The 22475-nt window shown below is 46.8% G+C and overlaps 1 protein-coding gene across 1 annotated transcript in view; it reads right to left on the reverse strand.

The window, feature by feature from the left end:
* ERCC6 (ERCC excision repair 6, chromatin remodeling factor) overlaps positions 1-3044 on the reverse strand; it is a 248919-nt gene extending 245875 nt beyond the window's left edge. Inside the window, 2 exon segments of the mRNA XM_075349123.1 lie at positions 1461-1581; positions 2704-3044. Coding sequence (XP_075205238.1) covers positions 1461-1581; positions 2704-3044 — 462 coding nt within the window.
* Between the last annotated feature and the right edge of the window lie 19431 nt (positions 3045-22475).

Genomic DNA, 22475 nt, shown 5'->3' on the forward strand with positions numbered 1-22475 from the left:
ACACACACACACACACACACACAGTGACCCAAAACACCAAGCACTGGGGTACAGACGAAGCTCAACCCTACTGCTCAGATCTATACTACAATGGACTTTAAATTGCAGTCTGTTAGAAAAATTCTTCAGGACTCTGCTCATATTTACATAAATTAATAACCATTTCACAACTTACAACATAAAGGGTTATTTTATTCATTCGATTATGTAATTGCCCTGCACTATTTGTATTTATTGCATTTGATGGAACCACAACAACCAACCATTGTGTTACACATCTGCACAAGAGAGACACAGAAGGAATAAAATACAAAGGTTCATATGATCTGAAATATCCAATGTCCAAAGTACATTTTCCCAATATGAAGTGCCAAAAATTATCTGGAATAAAAATTCTTATAATAGTACTTGTCTACAGTTCTGTTACAGATGTACACAGCCCCAACAGCCCAAAATGCTATAATACAAGGATCTATAGCTGCAGAAAACAGACACCAAGGTCGGCTAGACCACCTCGCTGCTGTGCCAGCTAGCAGGTAGTGGTGATCTATATTAGGTAGTGAACCACAGCGATTTTAACAAATACAGGCTCATTTCCAGACAATATTTTTTTTTCCATCAAAGTCAGATACATTGAAAACATCTGTTAACAATTAAAGGGGATCTGTAACCAGGTTTTGCTGCCGCATCGGAGAGCAGCATGATGTATGGGCAGAGACCCTGATTCAAGTTATGAATCACTAACTGGGCTGCTTACTGTAATTTTGATAAAATCGCTGTTTTCTCTGCTGCAAATCTACCAGTTCTCCAAATGCACAGCAAAATAAAAACCCTGTCACAGTATGAACAGGCAGAAAACTGCCAATCAGTGGAATGGGCAGGGTTTGGTCTACCTGGAAGCAGGTTTACTATTCCTCTTGTGATATCCTCCTGATGTTAAAACTCAACTGCAGCAAGCAGCCAAGCCAAGTATGTGACACATAATTGAAATCAGGATCTGTCTCTACATTATGCTGTTCAGATTAGGTAAGAAAGATCTTTTAACGAAGGAATGATTACAAAGTGCTCATTGAAACAAGCAAGTTTGCAAATAATGTTTTACAAAGTTGTCGTCCCTTTCTTGCCCTAGCCCTACTTTTTTATTCTTTACAGATTGATGCATAGGGGACAGGTCATTACTGCCATTTAAAATTTGTGGCCAAACGTGTATGTCCCTGGTGAGATTTTCAGCACTTCTTTGCAGATGGCCTGGAGTGCTCGAGGATGCTTAGCTCCTGGTCTCAACCACCTCTCTGCAGCCTAGGCTTGATACTGCCAAGGCATGGTTTCTTCTTACAGCGCACAAACGATATTATCCTGAACTTTCCCCTATGAATCAAAACTCTTGAGGCTGGGGAGCAATGTAGACTCGGTCAGAAAATTACAAAATACTAAAGAATTCCACATAAAATGTTACTAACTTTATTATGTTTCTGCCGCTTCACAGAATCCAGCTTTCTGCAGACATCCTTACACGTAGCAGCATGGGGTGAAAGTTGATCAATAATTTTGTTGATTTGCCCTATGGAGCTGAGACATGAACTGTGAATATAAAAAAAAAAAAAACAAAACACACAACATGTTAAGGAGATGTGATACAGATCTCAAAACACCAGGTGGCCAGAAAACGGCTATGCAACAGTAACCTTCTTAAAATTGGAGGTGAACCAAAACAAAGAAGAAAAAAAAAAAACACACAACACAATCTGAATAGTGGTGCTTCTAATTAAGAATAAAAAACAAAACAAAGAAACATGAAACCCAAACAAAAAATGACTTAGAATTGATGAATGGCATGGCCGCCACTCACACACCAATAGATGCTTAGGTTGTGCTGTTTGTCGACCTGCAGCTACCAACCGGACATCCGTGGCACACCTTATGAAAAATCTAATAAAAAAATCAAAAAGGTGTGACAGCCAACAGCACTTAAAATAAAAGAACAAGAAGAGAAAATGATGATCTTGCCGAATAGGGGGGAGGCAAACTAACTTCAACCACCTTATGCTGGCAAATGAATGCAAATGTCGGTGTATTGGGAGCCACAATCAAAAGGACCTCTTAGGCTAGTTTCATACATCCGGCTTTTCACCAGTTTGCTGGATTCGGCTCACGCCAGTAGAGTGTATACAGTACAATGGCAGCGCTGCAACTTTCGGGTCACATGCTCCGGTCACATGACAGCACGTGACTGGCGCTTGTCGCACTGCCATTGTACTGTATACACTGTACTGGCGTGCGCCGAATCCGGCAAAGCAGCGAAAAGCCGGATGTATGAAACTAGCCTTACTGGGAGATGTTCCCTCTAAGGTGTGCATGAACAGAATCTCTGCTGTGTCCACGGACCCTTGCTGCCTCTGGAGTTGTCAGATCACCAGCAACATGCAAGGACCTACTCCGCTATCCAAGAAACCAAGCACCGATCTCTCTTCCAAATTCCCAGATCCTTATTTCCGTGAAGGTAGTTTGCCTCCCCTATGTGCTGTAAGTTCAACATTTTTTCTTCTTGTTCTTTTGTTTATTTTAAGTGCTGTTGGCTGGTAAACTTTTTTGATTTTTATTAAAATTGGAGGTGGTCCTGGTAGTCAAACCCTACTTACCAGAAAGTGAGTGCATATGCTTGCCATAGGAAGAAAAAAAAAAAGTTTTGTTTCAAGTTCATACCTCAACTCATCCTTAAGTACATTCTGTGCTTCAGCTACTTGTGCCTCATTCATGGCATTATCTACTTGCTGCAGGACGCCACGCTCCAGCACTTCTTGGTCATACACTGCTAAACCAAGTCCCTGCAGTTCAAGGGCCTGTTTTTCTGTTTCCACTGCCTGGATCTGGTGCCGATCAATCTGTAGGATAGACTGTATGTTCCTCTGTGCCATTTCTGGAGCACGAGCATTATTAAACTGGCTTGAAGTGGCTGATGGTCCAGGACAATCATGGCAGTCTTGTGGCTCTGGAAAGTCTGATGCCTCTGGTTCTTGTTCCATTGGTGGAGTTTCCTCTGGCATTCTGTACACAGAAAGAGATGCACATGACAATTCACTGCACAATGAGAGAAGAGCACACAAATCAATGCAACAGTGTTAAGCGGTGTGCGCATGCTGCGTTGTTTGGAGCAGTTTGTTGCCCAAAACTGCATGCCTCTTCTCCCAGAAAAGTCTATGAGAATTCAGAAATGCTGACAGCACATTGCTTCTTTTATCCTTGCACATAACTGCAGCATGCACATATTCCCTTAAAAAAATGCATGGCACAAAAAAGCAATAAAAAACATATGCGTTTTTTGGTGCATTTTTCTGCAACAAGGTGCAGTTTTTAGGTGTAGAAATTTTCTGCAGAGTGCGCACATACCTTTAACATGTGCATCCAACAGCGACAACATGCTCATCCGACAGTAATAACGCACCCAACAGAGATGGGACGAGGCGCGCACCCAACAGAGATGGGACGAGGCGCGCACCCAACAGAGATGGGACGAGGCGCGCACCCAACAGAGATGGGACGAGGCGCGCACCCAACAGAGATGGGACGAGGCGCGCACCCAACAGAGATGGGACGAGGCGCGCACCCAACAGAGATGGGACGAGGCGCGCACCCAACAGAGATGGGACGAGGCGCGCACCCAACAGAGATGGGACGAGGCGCGCACCCAACAGAGATGGGACGAGGCGCGCACCCAACAGAGATGGGACGAGGCGCGCACCCAACAGAGATGGGACGAGGCGCGCACCCAACAGAGATGGGACGAGGCGCGCACCCAACAGAGATGGGACGAGGCGCGCACCCAACAGAGATGGGACGAGGCGCGCACCCAACAGAGATGGGACGAGGCGCGCACCCAACAGAGATGGGACGAGGCGCGCACCCAACAGAGATGGGACGAGGCGCGCACCCAACAGAGATGGGACGAGGCGCGCACCCAACAGAGATGGGACAAGGCGCGCACCCAACAGAGATGGGACGAGGCGCGCACCCAACAGAGATGGGATGCACATCCAATAGTGAGAATGTGGGCATCCAACAGTAAAAACATGCACATATAAAATTCCTTTACAGACAACTGTGAAACCCATGAAAATAGGGAAGTTGTCATGTGGAAAAATGTTACTAATCTGCAGATATGAGGTTAATCTGCAAGTTAATAGCATTCTAAACATGCCAGTGCCTACCAGGAGAATTAAAGTTAACTTTAATCCTACCGTCAGCGTTCGGATTTTAGTCACTGAGTCGGCACGGGTTCAGTCACCGCTCTGATGAAAAGAATACACGGAGCACCTCTACAAGAACGACTCAGTGATACGGGTAAAAACATACTGGAAATGATAGCAATCTGAACATATTTGTAACTTGCATGTAGCTTTGGGAAATTACAATAGCTGTGCTAACTTTTCCCATCAAATATGAATTACCATTCCTATGCACGCCTCAAGTGATCTTGGCGATGAGTAAGCTACTATGAGAATTTATTATCGGTGAGCACAACTGTATGTTAGTAATGAATTCCCATTTCTGTTTTCCAGTTTTCAAGTTGTCATTTTGGTTTTATTAAATATTTGGGAAGTATAAATGTAAAAATGGTATCCGCGATATTTGATTGGAGGCCCAGTATTTTGTAGAGCCTTTTTCATGTAATGGTTATTACAGCACATATTAAGTAGTGGTAGATATGGTATTTATTTCTATTGAGTGTGTAATATGGGCTATCTACATAGTATGATGCGCTAACTGGGGTTTATGCTCCACCCCTTTGGGAGACGTACAAGCTGGGAGTCCCGCGGGCCATATGTTTGTAGTGCACCAGGCAGAGGCATACATAGAAATCATGGGGCCCCATAGAAGAAATTTCTAATTGGGACCCCCCCCCAAAAACAAATAAAAAAAAATAATAATAATAATAATAATAATAATAATAATAATAATAATAATATTTGGTTCGGTCACAGAAGAGCATATCTCACAACTTACCTTACTTATATGATGTCAACAAAAGTGCCCCACAGACACTGTATGATACCCTTACAGTAAATTCTTCCACAGTACCCACCACACGCACAGTATGATGACCCTACTGTACCCCCCTTCAACTACCCTGGCAATGAATGGTGACCCCGACACAGTAAGATCCCCAACTGTGACCCCACACAGCACTCCATGCAGTATAATGGCCCTTAATATCCTCCAAATAGTATAATGGCTCCCACACAGCCCTCCACACACAAACCTTCATACTGTACAATTGCTTTCACACAATATAATGGCCCTCATATAACTCTAGATAACGTATAAAGGCTCCCTCATAGCTATCCAAATATTATAATGGCCCCACAAAGCCTTCCATTTAGTATAATGGGCCTCACATAGTCCTCCATATAGTATAATGGGCCTTACATAGTGCTCCATAAAGCATAATGGGCTTCACATAGTCCTCCATATCGCCTAATGCACCCCATAGTCCTCCATGTACTATAATACACTCCCCATATTCTTCCACATAGCGTTATGCACCCACACTTGTTTTCAGCAGAGAACCTCTGTAAGTGTATATTTGCTACAGTGCAATAATCATAGTACAGGGAGGGGTTAAGCTTTCAAGTATTTAATCTCTATTGGAAATAATCTTTCCGATATTGATAGAGAGAAAAAGTGACTTCCATACACAAGACAATCCACTATACCAAGACCAATAATACCACGTACAAAGGAGACATACCGCCACACCGTGACGAGACCACATATTACCACCACACGGTGATCGAATACAACCACATACAAGGGAGAAATACCATAACTCCACGACCAGATCACATAATGACCGAATAATACCATAAACAAGAGAGAAATATTGCAACACTGATCAGACCACATAGTGACCAAATAATACCGCATACAAGAGAGAAATACCACTATACTATGACCAGAACACATATTAGTGGGTCTCCTTCTTTCTAACAACTGCTGCTTTAACCCAATTCCACCTCTACCCTCCCTTGTCCTGCCTTCCTTTGAAGTGCACTCTGTCCGAATCTATTCTCCCTCTAACCTCCAAGTGGCTGTCATATACAGACCCCCGGGCCCTACCACTGCCTTCTTTGACCACTTCTCTGCCTGGCTTCTACACTTTCTCTCTGCTGACATTCCCACCATCATCATGGGTGACTTCAACATCCCCACTGACAACCACCAGTCAGCAGCCTCCAAACTCCTGTCCCTCGCTTCGTCTTTTGGTCTAACTCAGTGGTCCGCCTTTGCCACCCATAAAGATGGACACACACTAGACCTTATCTTCACCCGCCTCTGTTCCCTTTCTGACCTCACAACTTTCCCTCTCCCCCTATCTGAACACCATCTGCTGACTTTTTCAGCCCTGTCCTCCTCACCTGGCCCCCCGTCCAGCGCCTAGCACTTCCCCGCAGAAACCGAACACACCTCAACATGCACACCCTCTCTGACTCTATCCTTCCGCTGTCCTCCATATCGTCACTCCACGACACAAACAGTGCCACCACTTTCTACAACACCACTCTCACATCCGCTATTGATTCAGTCGCTCCCCTTGTGCATGGCAGAGAGAGACGAATCAATAGACAACCCTGGCACAACAGCCTCACTAAAAACTACGGCAAGTGTCTGGAAGAAAACGCACTCCCAGGAAGACTTCACCGCATTGAAAAATGCAATTCACACATTTCGTTCAGCCCTCACCTCCGTTAAAACAGGATTACTTCAGAAACCTCATATCCTCTTTAACACACAACCTCAAACAGCTATTCAATACTTTCAACTCCCTCCTTCGCCCACCACTGGCCCCCTCCAACCTCCCTCATCTCTGCAGAAGACTTTGTCACTTATTTCAAAGAAAAAAAAAAAAAAAAAAAATCGACCAAATAAGGCAAGTCTTCTCTGCTCAATCACTACAACCCCTTCACATAACAGACCACTGCCCCTCCCCCATAAACTTCCTCCCCATCCTCCCCACCATCACCGAAGAAGAGCTTGCACGTCTTCTCTCAAAAGCGCACCTCACCACCTGCGCACTTGACCCCATCCCATCCCACTGCCTGCCCAACCTCACCACTATCCTTATTCCAGCCGTAACCCATCTCTTCAACCTATCTTTAATGACTGGTACCTTCCCCTCTGCCTTTAAACATGCAACAGTCACACCTATCCTAAAGAAACCTTCCCTCAACCCAACCTCTACTAACAGCTACCGCCCCATATCACTAGTCCCGTTCACCTCAAAACTCCTGGAACAGCATGTCCATGCTAAACTTTCCTCCCACCTCTCATCTAACTCTCTCTTTGACAACCTACAGTCCGGCTTCCGTACCCATCATTCTACCGAAACTGCTCTGACTAAAATCACGAATGACTGCCAAAGTTAACAAGCACTTCTCCATACTCCTACTTCTAGACCTGTCCTCAGACTTCGATACTGTTGACCACTCCCTCCTATTACAGATCCTCTCTTCCCTTGGTGTCAGAGATCTCGCCCTCTCTTGGATCTCTTCATACCTCTCCAACCGCACCTTTAGTGTCTCCCACTCCCACACAACCTCTTCATCCCGCCATCTCTCTGTTGGCATCCCTCAAGGCTCTGTCCTGGGACCCCTACTTTTTTCTATCTACACATTTGGCCTGGGACAACTCAAAGTCCCACGACTTCCAGTACCACCTATATGCCGACGATACTCAGATCTACCTCTCTGGCCCAGATGTCACATCTCTGCTCTCCAAAATCCCAAAGTGTCTATCGGCTATATCCTCCTTTTTCTCCTCTCGCTTCCTAAAGCTCAATGTGGCCAAAACTGAACTAATCATCTTTCCTCCACCTCACCTACACTCTCCACCTGATCTATTACAATAAATAACACCAGGCTCTCGCCAGCACCCAAAGTTCGCTGCCTCGGAGTGACCTTTGACTCTGCCTTGTCCTTCATACCACACATCCAATCCCTCACCACCTCCTGCCGACTTCAAATCAATAATATTTCTAGAATCCGTCCTTTCCTCAACTCGCAATCTACAAAAATGCTAGTGCATGCCCTCATAATCTCCCGCCTCGATTACTGTAACATCCTCCTCTGTGGCCTCCCTGCTAACACGCTTGCCCCTCTCCAGTCCATCCTTAACTCTGCTGCCCATCTGATCCACCTCTCTCCTCAATACCACCCCGCTTCTCCTCTCTACAAGTCCCTCCACTGGCTCCCAATCTTCCACCGCATCCAATTCAAACTACTAACACTGACCTACAAAGCTGTGCATAGTCTGTCTCCTCCGTATATCTCTAAACTAATCTCCCACTACACTACAACACGTCACCTCCGGTCCTCCCAAGATCTCCTTCTCTCCTCCTCTCTCATTCGCTCCTAACGCAACCGACTCCAAGACTTCTCCCGAGAATCCCCAGTCTTCTGGAACTCACTGGCTCAACACGTCAGACTATAGCCCACTTTACACGTTGCAATTAGTTGTACAATCGCATTTGCGATGTGACACGCCCAGGTTGTATACGGGATCTTATGAGATCACACGTTGGTCGTTCATTTGCTGTCACACGAGCGTTAGTAGTCTATGTTAAATTGGTCAATTTTGTGTGCGATCCTTTAGATCATGTGTTCTGTGACGTATGCATTGGGCACCTTTTTTTTTTTTTTATTTATTGACTTGCCAAGCGTGTGTAATGTGTAGGGATGCGTTTTTACTATGTCAGCTCTGCTACATGGCCGCTAACAGCAGACACAGACAGCCATGTAGCAGAGCTGAATGGCAGATGACAGCAGACACAGACAGAGCCGCACTGTCAGAATGAACTCGGGTGAACTTCACCCGACTTCATTGTCATGCTGCGGCTCTGTCTGTGCCGCGTCCTGATTAGCGGTCACCAGTGAAGGACTCACTGGTGACCGCTAATCTTCTAAATTACTGAAGTTAGCAGCCCTCTCTCATACTCACCAATCCCCGATCCCCGGCGCTGCACGGCGTTCACACTGCTCCGGCGGCTTTTACTGTTTTGAAAAAGCCGGCCGCCCATTAAACAATCTCGTATTCCCTGCTTTCCCCGCCCACCGACGCCTATGATTGGTTACAGTGAGACACGCCCCCACGCTGAGTGACAGGTGTCACACTGCACTCAATCACAGCAGCCGGTGGGCGTGTCTATACTGTGTAGTGAAATAAATAATTAAATAATTAAAAAAAAAACGGCGTGCGGTCCCCCCCAATTTTAAAACCAGCCAGATAAAGCCATACGGCTGAAGGCTGGTATTCTCAGGATGGGGAGCTCCACGTTATGGGGAGCCCCCCAGCCTAACAATATCAGCCAACAGCCGCCCAGAATTGCCGCATACATTAGATGCGACAGTTCTGGGACTGTACCCGGCTCTTCCCGATTTGCCCTGGTGCGTTGGCAAATCGGGGTAATAAGGAGTTATTGGCAGCCCATAGCTGCCAATAAGTCCTAGATTAATCATGTCAGGCGTCTATGAGACACCCTCCATGATTAATCTGTAAATTACAGTAAATAAACACACACACCCGAAAAAATCCTTTATTAGAAATAAAAAACACAAACATATACCCTGGTTAACCACTTTAATCAGCCCCAAAAAGCCCTCCATGTCCGGCGTAATCCAGGATGCTCCAGCGTCGCTTCCAGCGCTGCTGCATGGAGGTGACCGGAGCTGCAGCAGACACAGCCGCTCCGGTCACCTCCACACAGCAACTAAAGACAGCCGCGCGATCAGCTGAGCTGTCACTGAGGTTACCCGCTGTCACTGGATACAGCGGTGGCCGTGTGTAACCTCAGTGACAGCTCAGCTGATCGCGCTACTCACCTCAGTTGCTGCGTGGAGGTGATAGGAGCGGCGGTGAGTAGCGCGATCAGCTGAGCTGTCACTGAGGTTACCCGCGGCCACCGCTGGATCCAGTGACAGCGGGTAAGCTCAGTGACAGCTCAGCTGATCGCGCGGCTGTCTTCATTACCTGCGTGGAGGTGACCGGAGCGGCTGTGTCTGCTGCAGCTCCGGTCACCTCCATGCAGCAGAGCTGGATGCGACGCTGGATCATCCTGGATTACGCCGGACATGGAGGGCTTTTTGGGGCTGATTAAAGTGGTGAACCAGGGTATATGTTTGTGTTTTTTATTTCTAATAAAGGATTTTTTCATGTGTGTGTGTTTATTTACTGTAATTTACAGATTAATCATGGAGGGTGTCTCATAGACGCCTGACATGATTAATCTAGGACTTATTGGCAGCTTTGGGCTGCCAATAACTCCTTATTACCCCGATTTGCCAATGCACCAGGGCAAATCGGGAAGAGCCGGGTACAGTCCCAGAACTGTCGCATCTAATGTATGCGGCAATTCTGGGCGGCTGTTGGCTGATATTGTTAGGGTGGGGGGCTCCCCATAACGAGGAGCTCCCCATCCTGAGAATACCAGCCTTCAGCCGTATGGCTTTATCTGGCTGGTATTAAAATTGGGGGGGACCGCACGCCGTTTTTTTTTAATTATTTAATTATTTATTTCACTACACAGTATAGACCCGCCCACCGGCTGCTGTGATTGGGTGCAGTGTGACACCTGTCACTCAGAGTGGGGGCGTGTCTCACTGTAACCAATCATAGGTGCCGATGGGCGGGGAAAGCAGGGAATACGAGATTGTTTAATGGGCGGCCGGCTTTTTCAAAACAGTAAAAGCCGCCGGAGCAGTGTGAATGCCGTGCAGCGCTGGGGATCGGGGATCGGTGAGTATATGAGAGAGGGGGATAGACTGACATGGACAGAGAGTGAGGGACAGAGATAGTGACCGACTGACAGAGATTAGTGAATGACAGACATTGTGAGGCGCTTCAGAACGCAGCTTTTCAGCTGCGCTCTGAAGCGGACCTTTTTTAAGCTGCGGTGCAGAGCGCACACCTGCGCACATAGCATCAGACAGCAAAATCGTATGAGGGATGTCACACGTTACAATTGACTAGGTTCGGGCAACAAAACGCTCAATTCTAGAGAATGATACGATGTGTTTGCGATCAACGGTTTTGCGTTCAATCCTGATCGCATGTAGATGTCACACGCAGATACCTCACAAACGATGTCGGATGTGCGTCACTTACAACTTGACCCCACCGACGGATTGTGAGATATATTGAAGCGTGTGTAGCGGGCTTATCTGATACCCTTGCAAGCTTCAAGCGGAACCTGAAAACCCATCTGTTCGGAAATGCCTATAATCTACAATGACCTCACTGCTTCACTACCGTGCGGAGCCGCCGCCCCAACCACCGTGCAGAGCCGCCGCCCCAACCACCGTGCGGAGCCGCCGCCCCAACCATCGTGCAGAGCCGCCGCCGCTACCATCGTGTGGAGCCGCCGCCCGACCACCATGCAGAGCCGCCGCCCGACCACCATGCAGAGCCGCCGCCCGACCACCGTGCAGAGCCGCCGCCCCAACCACCGTGCAGAGCCGCCGCTCCAACCATCGTGCGGAGCCGCCGCCCGACCACCGTGCGGAGCCGCCGCCCGACCACTGTGCGGAGCCGCCGCCTGATCTACACTCCACCTACTGTCTCCTCCCCACAATCCTATAGAATGTAAGCCCGCAAGGGTAGGGCCCTCTTCCCTCTGTACTAGTCTGTCTACTGTAACTTGTGTATGTATTCTGTATGTAACCCCTTCTCATGTACAACACCATGGAATTAATGGTGCTCTATAAATAATTATTAATTATTATTATTATTACGACGACAATATAGTGACCGACAACAATCACATACAAGGGTCAAATACCAATACCCCATGACAAGACCACAGTGACTGAATAATACTGCAATAATGATCATTAATAAAAACCACAATACTAACAACACTAATATTACCATCAGTACCATTATACACAGGACCTCTATATAGTGTCAGTGTACAGGTAATACAGTGATCACTGGACAGACAGGGAAAGAGATTGAGACAGACGGAGAAAGAGACAGACAGACAAAGAGATAGAGAGACAGAGATATATACAGAGGGGGAGACAGACATTATAATTGCATTTATATCTATTTGTTTTGTGGTATCTATTTTGTTAACAGCAGTTATTGACCCGGGCGAAGCCAGGTAGTACAGTTAGTTCTGTATATAGTGTACAGGTAATACAGTGATCACCACTGACATACACAGGAGCGCTAGATAGAAAGTATAGTGTGTGTGTGTGTGTGTGTGTGTGTGTGTGTGTGTGTGTGTGTGTGTGTGTGTACACACACACACACTGACTTACCAGTGACGACATACACAGGAGCTCTGTATATAGTGTATGTAGTGTATGTATATAGTGTACAGATAATACAGTGATCAGTAGAATTATACACAAGCGCTCTTTACATAGAGTCAATGTACTAGTCATACAGTGATCACCGGTGACATTATATACAGGAATTCTGTATATAGTGTACAGGTAATTCAGTGATCAGCATTGACATTATACACAGGAACTTTGTATATAGTGTATAGTGTGTGTGTGTACACATGTAATACACTGACTTACCAGTGATGTCTATTAATCTTCGCTTTTCCTCTTCATCCAGCACTGACCGCTATTATTTCTTCCTGCTATGACACAACTCTGCAGAAAATAACAGTCACCTATAGCCGATCACTCTCCGAGAACATTCCCCTCTTTTTCTCCAATTTCTACACTACCGTACGTCAGACTTTTGTTCCCCCCATGGGAGACAGTATCCTTAAATTTAAATTATATTATTGCAGTAATAATTTTCCCTCATTTGCCCCTACAGTAATTATCTCCACTATTTGCCACCATAAACCAATAATGTCTGGCCCTCTGTATTTAATAATATCTCCCATCCTAGCCCCATTTATTTAAAAAGGTCTCCCATCCTAGGCCCCTATGTTCCTCCATCCCAGGCCCCTAAACTGCCCCATACTGGGCTCATATACCCACTACTCTGTACATTCACAGACGGGAGGAACAAAAAGATTCTTCTCACCTCCCTTCGCTCCCCCGGCGTCCTCTTCGTATCTGGCGCGGTCAAATGGCCACCCCACAGACACACAGACACATCCACACAGACACATGCATACAAACATGAACACTCATGCAGACAAGCACAAACTCATACATACGTAACCACACAGGCATGAACACACAAGACATGCACACAGATATGAGGACAGGCACACATGTAGACAAAGAAATGCACACACACACATGTACGCTTACATACGTAGACACAGACAATGTAAAGACATAATGACACACACAGAGACAAGCACAAGTACACATAGGCAGACACAGATGTGGGGACATGGGGCTCAGTGGGTGCTCTTGTCCGCTGAACCAGCCGCCTTTAGAAAGACAGCGTGTCTCAGGGCTCATCCCAACTGAATGCCGGCCTCCTTAACTGTGGGCGGAACACTACTCAGACAACCCAGGGTGAGGGAACCACTATAATTAGACTTTATTGGATCCTCAAACAGTTAACGGCACATAACACAATCAGCAAATCACACAAATGTAACAGGCAACAGAGTCTCACCCTTCCGCTGGCTCACCAGGGATTTAGAATGTCCATGCCTCAGAGCTTCCAGGGCCACTTACTCCAGTCCAGCAGCACCCCGCTTTCGGCGGGCACCCACCGAGAAAGGAATAGCGCCAGATTTAGGAAGCTGTGTGAGGTCTGCAAAGTCTGTAGCCAGGTGACCAAATTGTCCCAACCTGGGTTTCCGCCTTAAGTAGTCTCTGGTATGATGGTATAATCCTGGCAACCGGAGTCGAAATTCCTAGACTGTGGTTATGGTCTCCAAACGGAATCAAAGTCCCTAGATTGAAGTCATGTAGCAAGTGATCCTCAAGTCGGAGCCAAAGTCCCTAGACTGAGTCCACAAGGTATCTTGGGTATGATCCCCTAGCCAGCTCCTAAGACCTTAGACTGGGTCCATCAGCATTCATCCACCTTCATCTACCTGGTGGCTTAAAGAAGTCCTCTCTTATAGCCACAGCCCTCCCTCTGGGCACACTGCGTCCTCATAGATTGGTTGGACAAGATCGCCTCTCCCATTGGATGAATCTCAAGCTGCATGGACAATTTTCATCCAAATGATGTCCACAGAAAGACTGAGGGTATACATGTAGTCTGCAAGTCACCGACTAGACAATGGCTACTAAGGTAATTACATTAGCAATATACAACTACAATACAATGATTACTGGAAGGGTCTGGAGAAAAAAATAGCTAAGCAAACATGAGTTAGCACACATAAGAACAATACGTCTGGCTGAATGTTAAGAAACTTTAATCCATGAGAGGCATTGGGTGTCCATGTCGTCACAACAGACATGCACACACGCAGAAAAATGTACACACATGCAGACAGGTGCACGTAGACACACACCTGCACATATTCACACAGACGCACACACATATATAACCACACAGACAGACGCACGCATAGACACACACAAACACATGCACACATATGTAGACATCCAGAGAGGCAAACACATGCACAGACAGGCACACATATGTAGACACAGGCACACACACACACACACACACACACACGCTATACATGTAGACATGTAGACAGAAACACATGCACAAACGCGCACATATATGTAGACACAGAACGTAAATACAGGCACAAATGCATAGGCTGAACCAGATGTCCAACTGGGGGTCTGTATGTAGGGGAGACAGGACAACAGCTCAGGACAAGGATGAATTCTCATCACCACACAATTAGAAAAAAAAAAAGGATGGATCTACCTGTGGCCAAACATTTTTGTAACCCCGACCACAGCATCATGGACATGAAATTGCTGCTATTGTAAGGAAATTTCAAGTCCCAAAGAGACAGGAGAGTCTGGGAATACAAACTTATGATGACCTTTGACACATTCAAAGCAGAAATGAATGTGTCACGTGGATTTATGTATTTTTACATCAATTAAGAAATGTGCTCCTTAGACCATCTGGGGACATTACAGCTCTGGACCAGGCCCAAATCAGAGGACAATAAAACTTTCACACTGCTTATCTATGAACTGCAGCAATATTTATGGCCACACAGTTTGCCCTTTTGCCATAGTGATAGTTCTGCTTCACATAACTTGTCGTCTTTACTGCTCCATTCTATGTCCTGTTGTGTATAGATATGTGACTCTTCAGATTTTGTATTATACTGAGCCTGATGAAGAGACCTGAGTAGTCTCGACAGCTTGCTATTATTACTATATTTTCAGTTAGCCATTAAAAAAAGGTATCAACCACTGAGGACTCTCTTTTAAACAAGTTTTTTTTTTTTTATCTCTACTGGCTAACACGGTACAAAGATATATTTTACCTGCACAAACACACACATATTAGTGGGCTTCTTACATTCCCCCTTGGTGGTCTCCGGTACAGCCCGCAGGCTCCATTACAGATCCTCTACGGTGGGAAGCTGCAGTGCAGGGCGCACAGCGTGATGTCAGTTAGCAGACACGGCAGCGTCTGTTAACTGTGACACGGCCGGGGCGGCACATGAACAATTGCAGGCGCAGTGCAGCCCCGGCCGACTCAGGCGGCCCCAGCACAGCCAGTGGAGGAGCCTCCTGGGGCCCCCTGCCCTAGCCCAGCCTGTGGATACTGCATACTCACCTCTCTTCGCCGTTGCTCCTCATTCGCCCGCTGTCTGTTCTCTGCACACCACAACACGCCAGTGAGAGTCGTGCAGTAGTGACGTCCCCGCTGTGCTGAGCTGTCAGAGAACAGACACCAGTGGGACAATGATGAGAAGGGAGAGCTGCGCTCGGTCTCATCATTACTTTCAAATGTATCGGCATCTGCGATGCCGATACATTTGAAAGTGCGATTCTGGGCGGGGGGCCTGGTGCTGACACTGACACTGCGGGCAGCTGCTCCCAGGCGCCTCCAGCTCACGGACCCATAGCAGTGGCGTGGCCTGCCTCTATTGACGGTACACCACTGGCACCAGGGCTGTGGAGTCGATATAAAATGGACCGACTCAAGACTCCTAAAAAAATATAATAAATTGGGTACAGCTGTTCAATGCAATATGTGATGAAGATTTTGTCATAAGAATTTTGGGAAAGTTATGAAATGTCTTATCAATTTCGGTTCTATTCCTGATCAAAGAATCTAGGGTTTTAAATGATTTTGCTGCTCTTCAGCAACATGATAATATGTAGTGAAACGCCTCCTCTACAGATAAGGGATAAAAACAAAGAAAAATCTCAGAACTGCTGGAAACTAGTCTAGAGTGAACAGCAAAGTAGCGTAAGGCTATGTTCACACTTTTTTTTCCCTTGGTTTTATGCAACTCCATGCTAATAAAACGATGCTTTGTACAGTCCCAGCAAGGACTATGAGATTTCTGTAATCTCATGCCCACACACAAACAAGTCAGGATTTTTTCCTTTTTTCACCTCCGGTTTGCAGCTTTCTGAAAAGAATGAACATGTTAATTCTTTTCAGCACTTTTGCTACGGTTTTCACCCTAGTGACAGGTGGACTCGCAGATACCCTGCGAGTCCACCTGTCACTAGATACCTGGAATTGATCCAGGGTATCTGGACGGCACTTAAATGATGGTGGGGATTGGGGAATTGGAGCAGGCGCGGCATATTAACCGAATCACCGGCGTGGCTGTACCTCCCACGGCTCCTCCACTTCCCCGCTCATTCCATATTCACGGGTTTCATCTGTGATTGTAGTCAGATGTCGGGGGTGCATCTGACTGCAACCAATCACAGACCTGATCTGCGGGTCTATACAGAGAATGAGTGAGCTGCGCATTCAGTGGGGACCTCACTCAGACTATTCCCGGTCACAGGTATAGCCAGCTGTGCCCGGAAATCACCCGAGTGAAGTGACCGCTGAACGTGCGGCTCATTCATTCTCTGGAGCGCACAGCGGGCAGTTCCGTTCTATGGTGCTCACTGTGATATTCAGATGTAGCAGAGCTGAATCGCCGTGGGACCTCGTGTGGATTATGTCGGACCTGCAGGTGTGATTATGGGGTTAATAAAGTGGAGAATGAGGGGGCTTTTTGTAACTTTACTTCAAACTAGCTGTAGTACCCGGGCGTTGCCCTGGATAGTAACTATCTTCGAGTTTCTGTCTGTCTCTGTCTCTGTCTCTCTCTTTCTCTTTGTCTGTCTGTCTGTCTGTCTCTTTGCCCGGCCTTGTCTCTTTGCCCGGCCTTGTCTCTTTGCCCGGCCTTGTCTCTTTGCCCGGCCTTGTCTCTTTGCCCGGCCTTGTCTCTTTGCCCGGCCTTGTCTCTTTGCCCGGCCTTGTCTCTTTGCCCGGCCTTGTCTCTTTGCCCGGCCTTGTCTCTTTGCCCGGCCTTGTCTCTTTGCCCGGCCTTGTCTCTGTCTCTATCTCTCTGTCTCTTTCCCAGTCTGTCTGTCTGTGTATCTGTCTGTCTTTTTCTGTCTCTCACTCACACATATGCTTCTTATAATAACAGTTTATTTTGTTCCTATAGCAACCACTGACAGTTGCTATTAATAGCCCGTATCTCCCATCTCCATTCAAATTAATGGAGGCAGGATTTTGAGAGTAACTGTAAAGCGCAGGGTTAATTTTTCCCGTCAAAAAATAGTCTATGATGTTCCCTGGGTCACATGGGGCGTCTGTGCAAAATTTCATGATTGTAAATGCGATGGTGCATATTCCTTTAGCGGACATACACACACATACATACACACATACATACACTGAGCTTTATATATTAAAGGATTTTCGGTGTTTGTCTTTATTTGTTTTCACTTACAGATTGGTGATGGGGTGTCTCATAGACGCCTGCCATTATCAATCTAGGGCTTATTCGCAGCTATGAGCTGCTATTAACTCCTTATTACCCCGATTGCCACCACATTAGGGCAATTCGGGAAGAGCTGGGTAAAGTCCTGGGATGGTCGCATCTAATTAATTATTTAAATAATTAAAAAACAAATGTGGGACCCCTCATAATTTGATACACAGCCAAGATAAAGCCCACAGTTGGGGGCTGCAGCCTGTAGCCGTAGGCTTTATCTGTGCTGGGTATCATAATATGGGGGGACCCTACGCCTTTTTTTTCTTAATTTATTTATATTTTTACAGTACCATAGACCCACACACTCCAGTGTGGGGGGGGGTGGGAGCAGTGAATATGCATGAGGCTAATGAGTGGCACAGGAAGTAGGAGGGGCCACGGGAGCAGATACGGATGATCCTATTATGTATGGGCTCCTTCCAGGTTAGTGGGCGTGACTGGCTGGGTTAGTGGGCGTGAACAGCTTGGTTAGTGAGCTTGGAGATGTTTTCTCCCTGCCACTACAATTATGCTTCGCCACCCCCTGCCCCCCATGTGATAGGGGTCTGTTGAATGACGTCATACCTGGAAGGAGCATCTACGGGAGATTGGTAAGAACAGCGCATTTTGGGTTTTTTTTGTCTTTCACTACCCGGGTGCTCGACCCAGGTCAATCTCGGCCCGGTCCAGCACTCGGGTACTGTTGAACCCCTGCTGGTCTTGACATCAGATAAAAAAAGCTGTAAAAAAAGTCACAAAAAACACCACAAAAACAGCACCAAAACCATAGATGGCTCCCAGGAGACATCCTGCCACAAGATTAGGTTTTGGTCAGGAAAAAAACACTGCAAAAACATCCGGTGTGAACATAGCCTTAAAGGGAACCTGTCACCTAAAATATGCATTCTGACTTAGACGCATGTGTGCCCTAATTACACCTTCCTACCCAACCCTGTGTTATAAAATTGTATAATATGAAAGTAATAAAAAAACGTTTTATTACCTTCATATTTCGTATGTAAATAGCAGGGAATACGTTCACAGGGGCGGCGCCTTGCCCTGCATACTTTCCGTGGTATCATGCCCCTGTGGACGTGATACCATGGAGTCACATGAGCAATGTTACCGTCACTAATTCTATCCTGCGCGCGTATACACTTACTATTGCCGCAGGCTTCTCTTCCGGGTTGTCCTTGTCAGTTTCAGACGCGCACTGCGCATGCGCAGTGCGCGTCTGAAGCCGGCGCGTGAACACCCGGAAACGAAGCCTGCCACAATGCACGCAGGATAGGATGAGCGACCGTGACGTTGCTCATGTGACTTCATGGTATCACGCCCACAGGGGCATGATACCATGGAAAGTATGCAGGGAAAGGCGCCGCCCCTGTGACAATATTCCTTGCTATTTACATACGAAATATGAAGGTAATAAAACGTTTTTTATTACTTTCATATTATACAATTTTATAACACAGGGATGGGTAGGAAGGTGTAATTAGGGCACACATGCGTCTGCTGATAAGTCAGAACACATTTTAGGTGACAGGTTCCCTTTAAGACCTTGTGCGCACTAGCCGGATTTTCCCGTGCATTTGCTGCATGTTTCGCTGCATAAAATGTTCATAACATCTCTGCAGTGATTCACCAGCAAATCCTATGGGAAAAAAAATGCTGTGCGCACTATGCGGATTTTGACAGCTGCATGTTTTGCTGCAGGATTCAGCAAAAACAATTGCATGTCACTTCTTTTCCGCAGTTAGCTGCGGGATTTCCCTCCATTGACTGTAATGTAATCGTGAAATCCCGCAGGGAATAACGCAGGTAGCAAATTCTGTGCGTTTCATAGCGTTTTCCTGAGTTATTCCCTGCGATATTTCGCGTTTTTGGGACATAATGTTCAACACTGCCCTGCGTTTTGCAGGGAAGTGAGGTCATTATGACAGGAAGAGGAAGCGGAGCAGAGAGTAAACACACACATATCACACACACAGACATATAGAATACACATACAAATCAAACGTACATATAAAAATAAAAATAAAAAAATGCGTGTTCCGCCGTATTTTTACCGTCCAGCCGAGGTAAACACACAGTGGCGGCCCGGTATTCTCAGGCTGGGGAGAGCGAGGGCCAGGGTTAATGCCCACCCCCTCCCACAGCCGAGAATATCAGCCCGCAGCTGCCCCGGGACTGTCGCATCCATTATGTGACAGTCCCGGAGTGTCCCTGACTCTTCCAGATTGCCGTTTGTCGGGTTTGAAGACCCCATGAGGTACCTAAACAATGGAGCTCCCCCAAAAGTGACCTCATTTTGGAAACTAGAGCCCTCAAATAATTTTTCTAGATGTTTGGTGTGCACTTTGAACACCTGGGGGCTTCACAGAAGTTTATAACGTTGAGCCATGAAAAGAAAAATAAAATAAAATTTGTATCACTAAACTGTAGCTTCAACTAGGTAGCGTTTTTTTTCACAAGGGTATCAGGAAAAAATGCACCATGAAATTTATAGTGCATTTTTTCCTGAGTACGACGATACCTCATATGTGGTGGAAAGTAATTGTTTGGGCGCATGGCGGGGCTCAGAAGAGAAAGAGCACCATTTGACAGCAAAATTGGTTGGAATCATTAGCTGACGTAATGTTGCATTTGGAGACCCCCTCAGGTGCCTAAACAATGGAGCTCCCCCACAAGTGACCCCATTTTGGAAACTAGACCCCTCAAGGAATTTATCTAGATGTTTAGCGAGCCCCAAGGGGCTCCACAGAAGTTGATAATGTTGAGCCATGAATACAATTTTTTTTTTCCACCACAAAACTGTTACTTGAACCACATAGCTTTTTTTTCACAAGGGTATCAGGAAAAAATGTACCATAAAACGTATTGTGCAATTTCTCCTGAGTACGACGATACCTCATATGTGGTGGAAAGTAATTGTTTGGGCGCAAGACGAAGCTCAGAAGAGAAGGCGCACCATTTGACAGAAAAATTGGTTGGAATCATTAGCGGACGCCATGTCATGTTTGGAGACCCCCTATGGTACCTAAACAGTGGAGCTCCCCCAACAAGTGACCCCATTTTGGAAACTAGACCCCTCAAGGAGTTTATCTAGATGTTTGGTGAGCCCCTTGCACCCCCAGGGGCTCCACAGAAGTTGATAACGTTGAACAGTGAAATTGTTTTTTTTTTTTTACCACAAAATTTGTTGCATCAACCAGGTAGCTTTTTTTTTTTTACAACAGTATCAGGAAAAAATGCACCATAAAACGTATTGTGCAATTTTTCCCGAGTACGCAGATACCTCATATGTGGTGGAAAGTAATTGTTTGGGCGCATGGTGGGGCTCAGAAGAGAAGGAACGCCATTTGACTTTTCAAACGCACAGACGCGGTGCACTGATCGGCCGTTGCAGGACTCACGTTCGGATGAGATATAAAAAGCGTCGGGGATACGGAAAAAAAGAAAAAAAGTCACGCCAAAAATTGAACAGGGATGCAGATCCGTTATGTGCATCCCTGATCAGTGCTTGGCGGGACGCACGGATGGATGCGATACAAAAAGCATCGCGGATACGGAAAAAAGTCATGCCAAAAATTGACCACGGATGCAGATCCGTTATCTGCATCCCTGATCAGCGCTCGGCGAGACGCACGGACAGATGCGATACAAAACGCGTTGGGGATACGGGAAAAAAAAAAAAGTCACGCTAAAAATTGACCACGGATGCAGATCCGTTATCTGCATCCGTGATCAGTGCTCAGCGGGACGCACGGACAGATTAGGTGTAAAAATGGACAGGATACAGGGAAAAAAAAAAAAGGTTATACTCACAGTACCCAGAGGATTAGCAGGAGGATCACTTACCAGAAGAACTGCAGGAGGAACAGAAGGCAAGCGAGATAGACAGCTGTACAGGAGCAGCAGGCAGGACGTTGGACAGATCAGCAGAAGACCCAGGAAGAAGGACCCAGAGATGGAGGTAGATTTGATCGAGCCAGTGAAGACCTCGGACGACCCGGTGAAGGCAAGTAAGAGGACGTCGAGGGGAGAGGGGAGGGGGAGAGCAGAGGGGGATACCGGAGAAGCAAACAAGGAAGGAAGCATTATAGAGATGACAGAGGAGGCAGGCAGATCGCAGGGTAAGCAGATCGGGATGTCGGGGGGCAGATCGGGGCGGGGGGGGGCAGATCGCGGGGGGCACGGGCAGGGGCCATCACGGGAGCGCGAAGGGGCCATAACGGGAGCGCGCAGGGGCCATAACAGGACCGCGCACGGGCTGCAAGGGGAGCGGAATACTCACGTGGAGCAGGAGCAGAAGCGGTGACATCGGCGGCGGCAGCAGCGGTGGCGTGGTACCACAAGTACAGGCCTGGGGAGAGCGGCCACCTGCAGATCAGACCGCCCCACTGAACACTGATTGGAGCGATTGCGCGTCATAGCACGATCGCTCCAATCAGTGCTGCAGGGGCTGGGGGCGACATGTTTGTCTACGGCATCTCATAGCTGGATCTCACAGTATCGCACTAATTCTGGCATTTTTTTGCCGAAATCGGTGCGAACGATGTGGTTGGCGATTCAGATTTGAACAGCCAATCAGATCGATCGTCTATGGGGGGTGGCGATG

This window comes from Anomaloglossus baeobatrachus, chromosome 5 (assembly GCF_048569485.1).
Source record: "Anomaloglossus baeobatrachus isolate aAnoBae1 chromosome 5, aAnoBae1.hap1, whole genome shotgun sequence".
Taxonomy (NCBI): Eukaryota; Metazoa; Chordata; class Amphibia; order Anura; family Aromobatidae; genus Anomaloglossus; species Anomaloglossus baeobatrachus.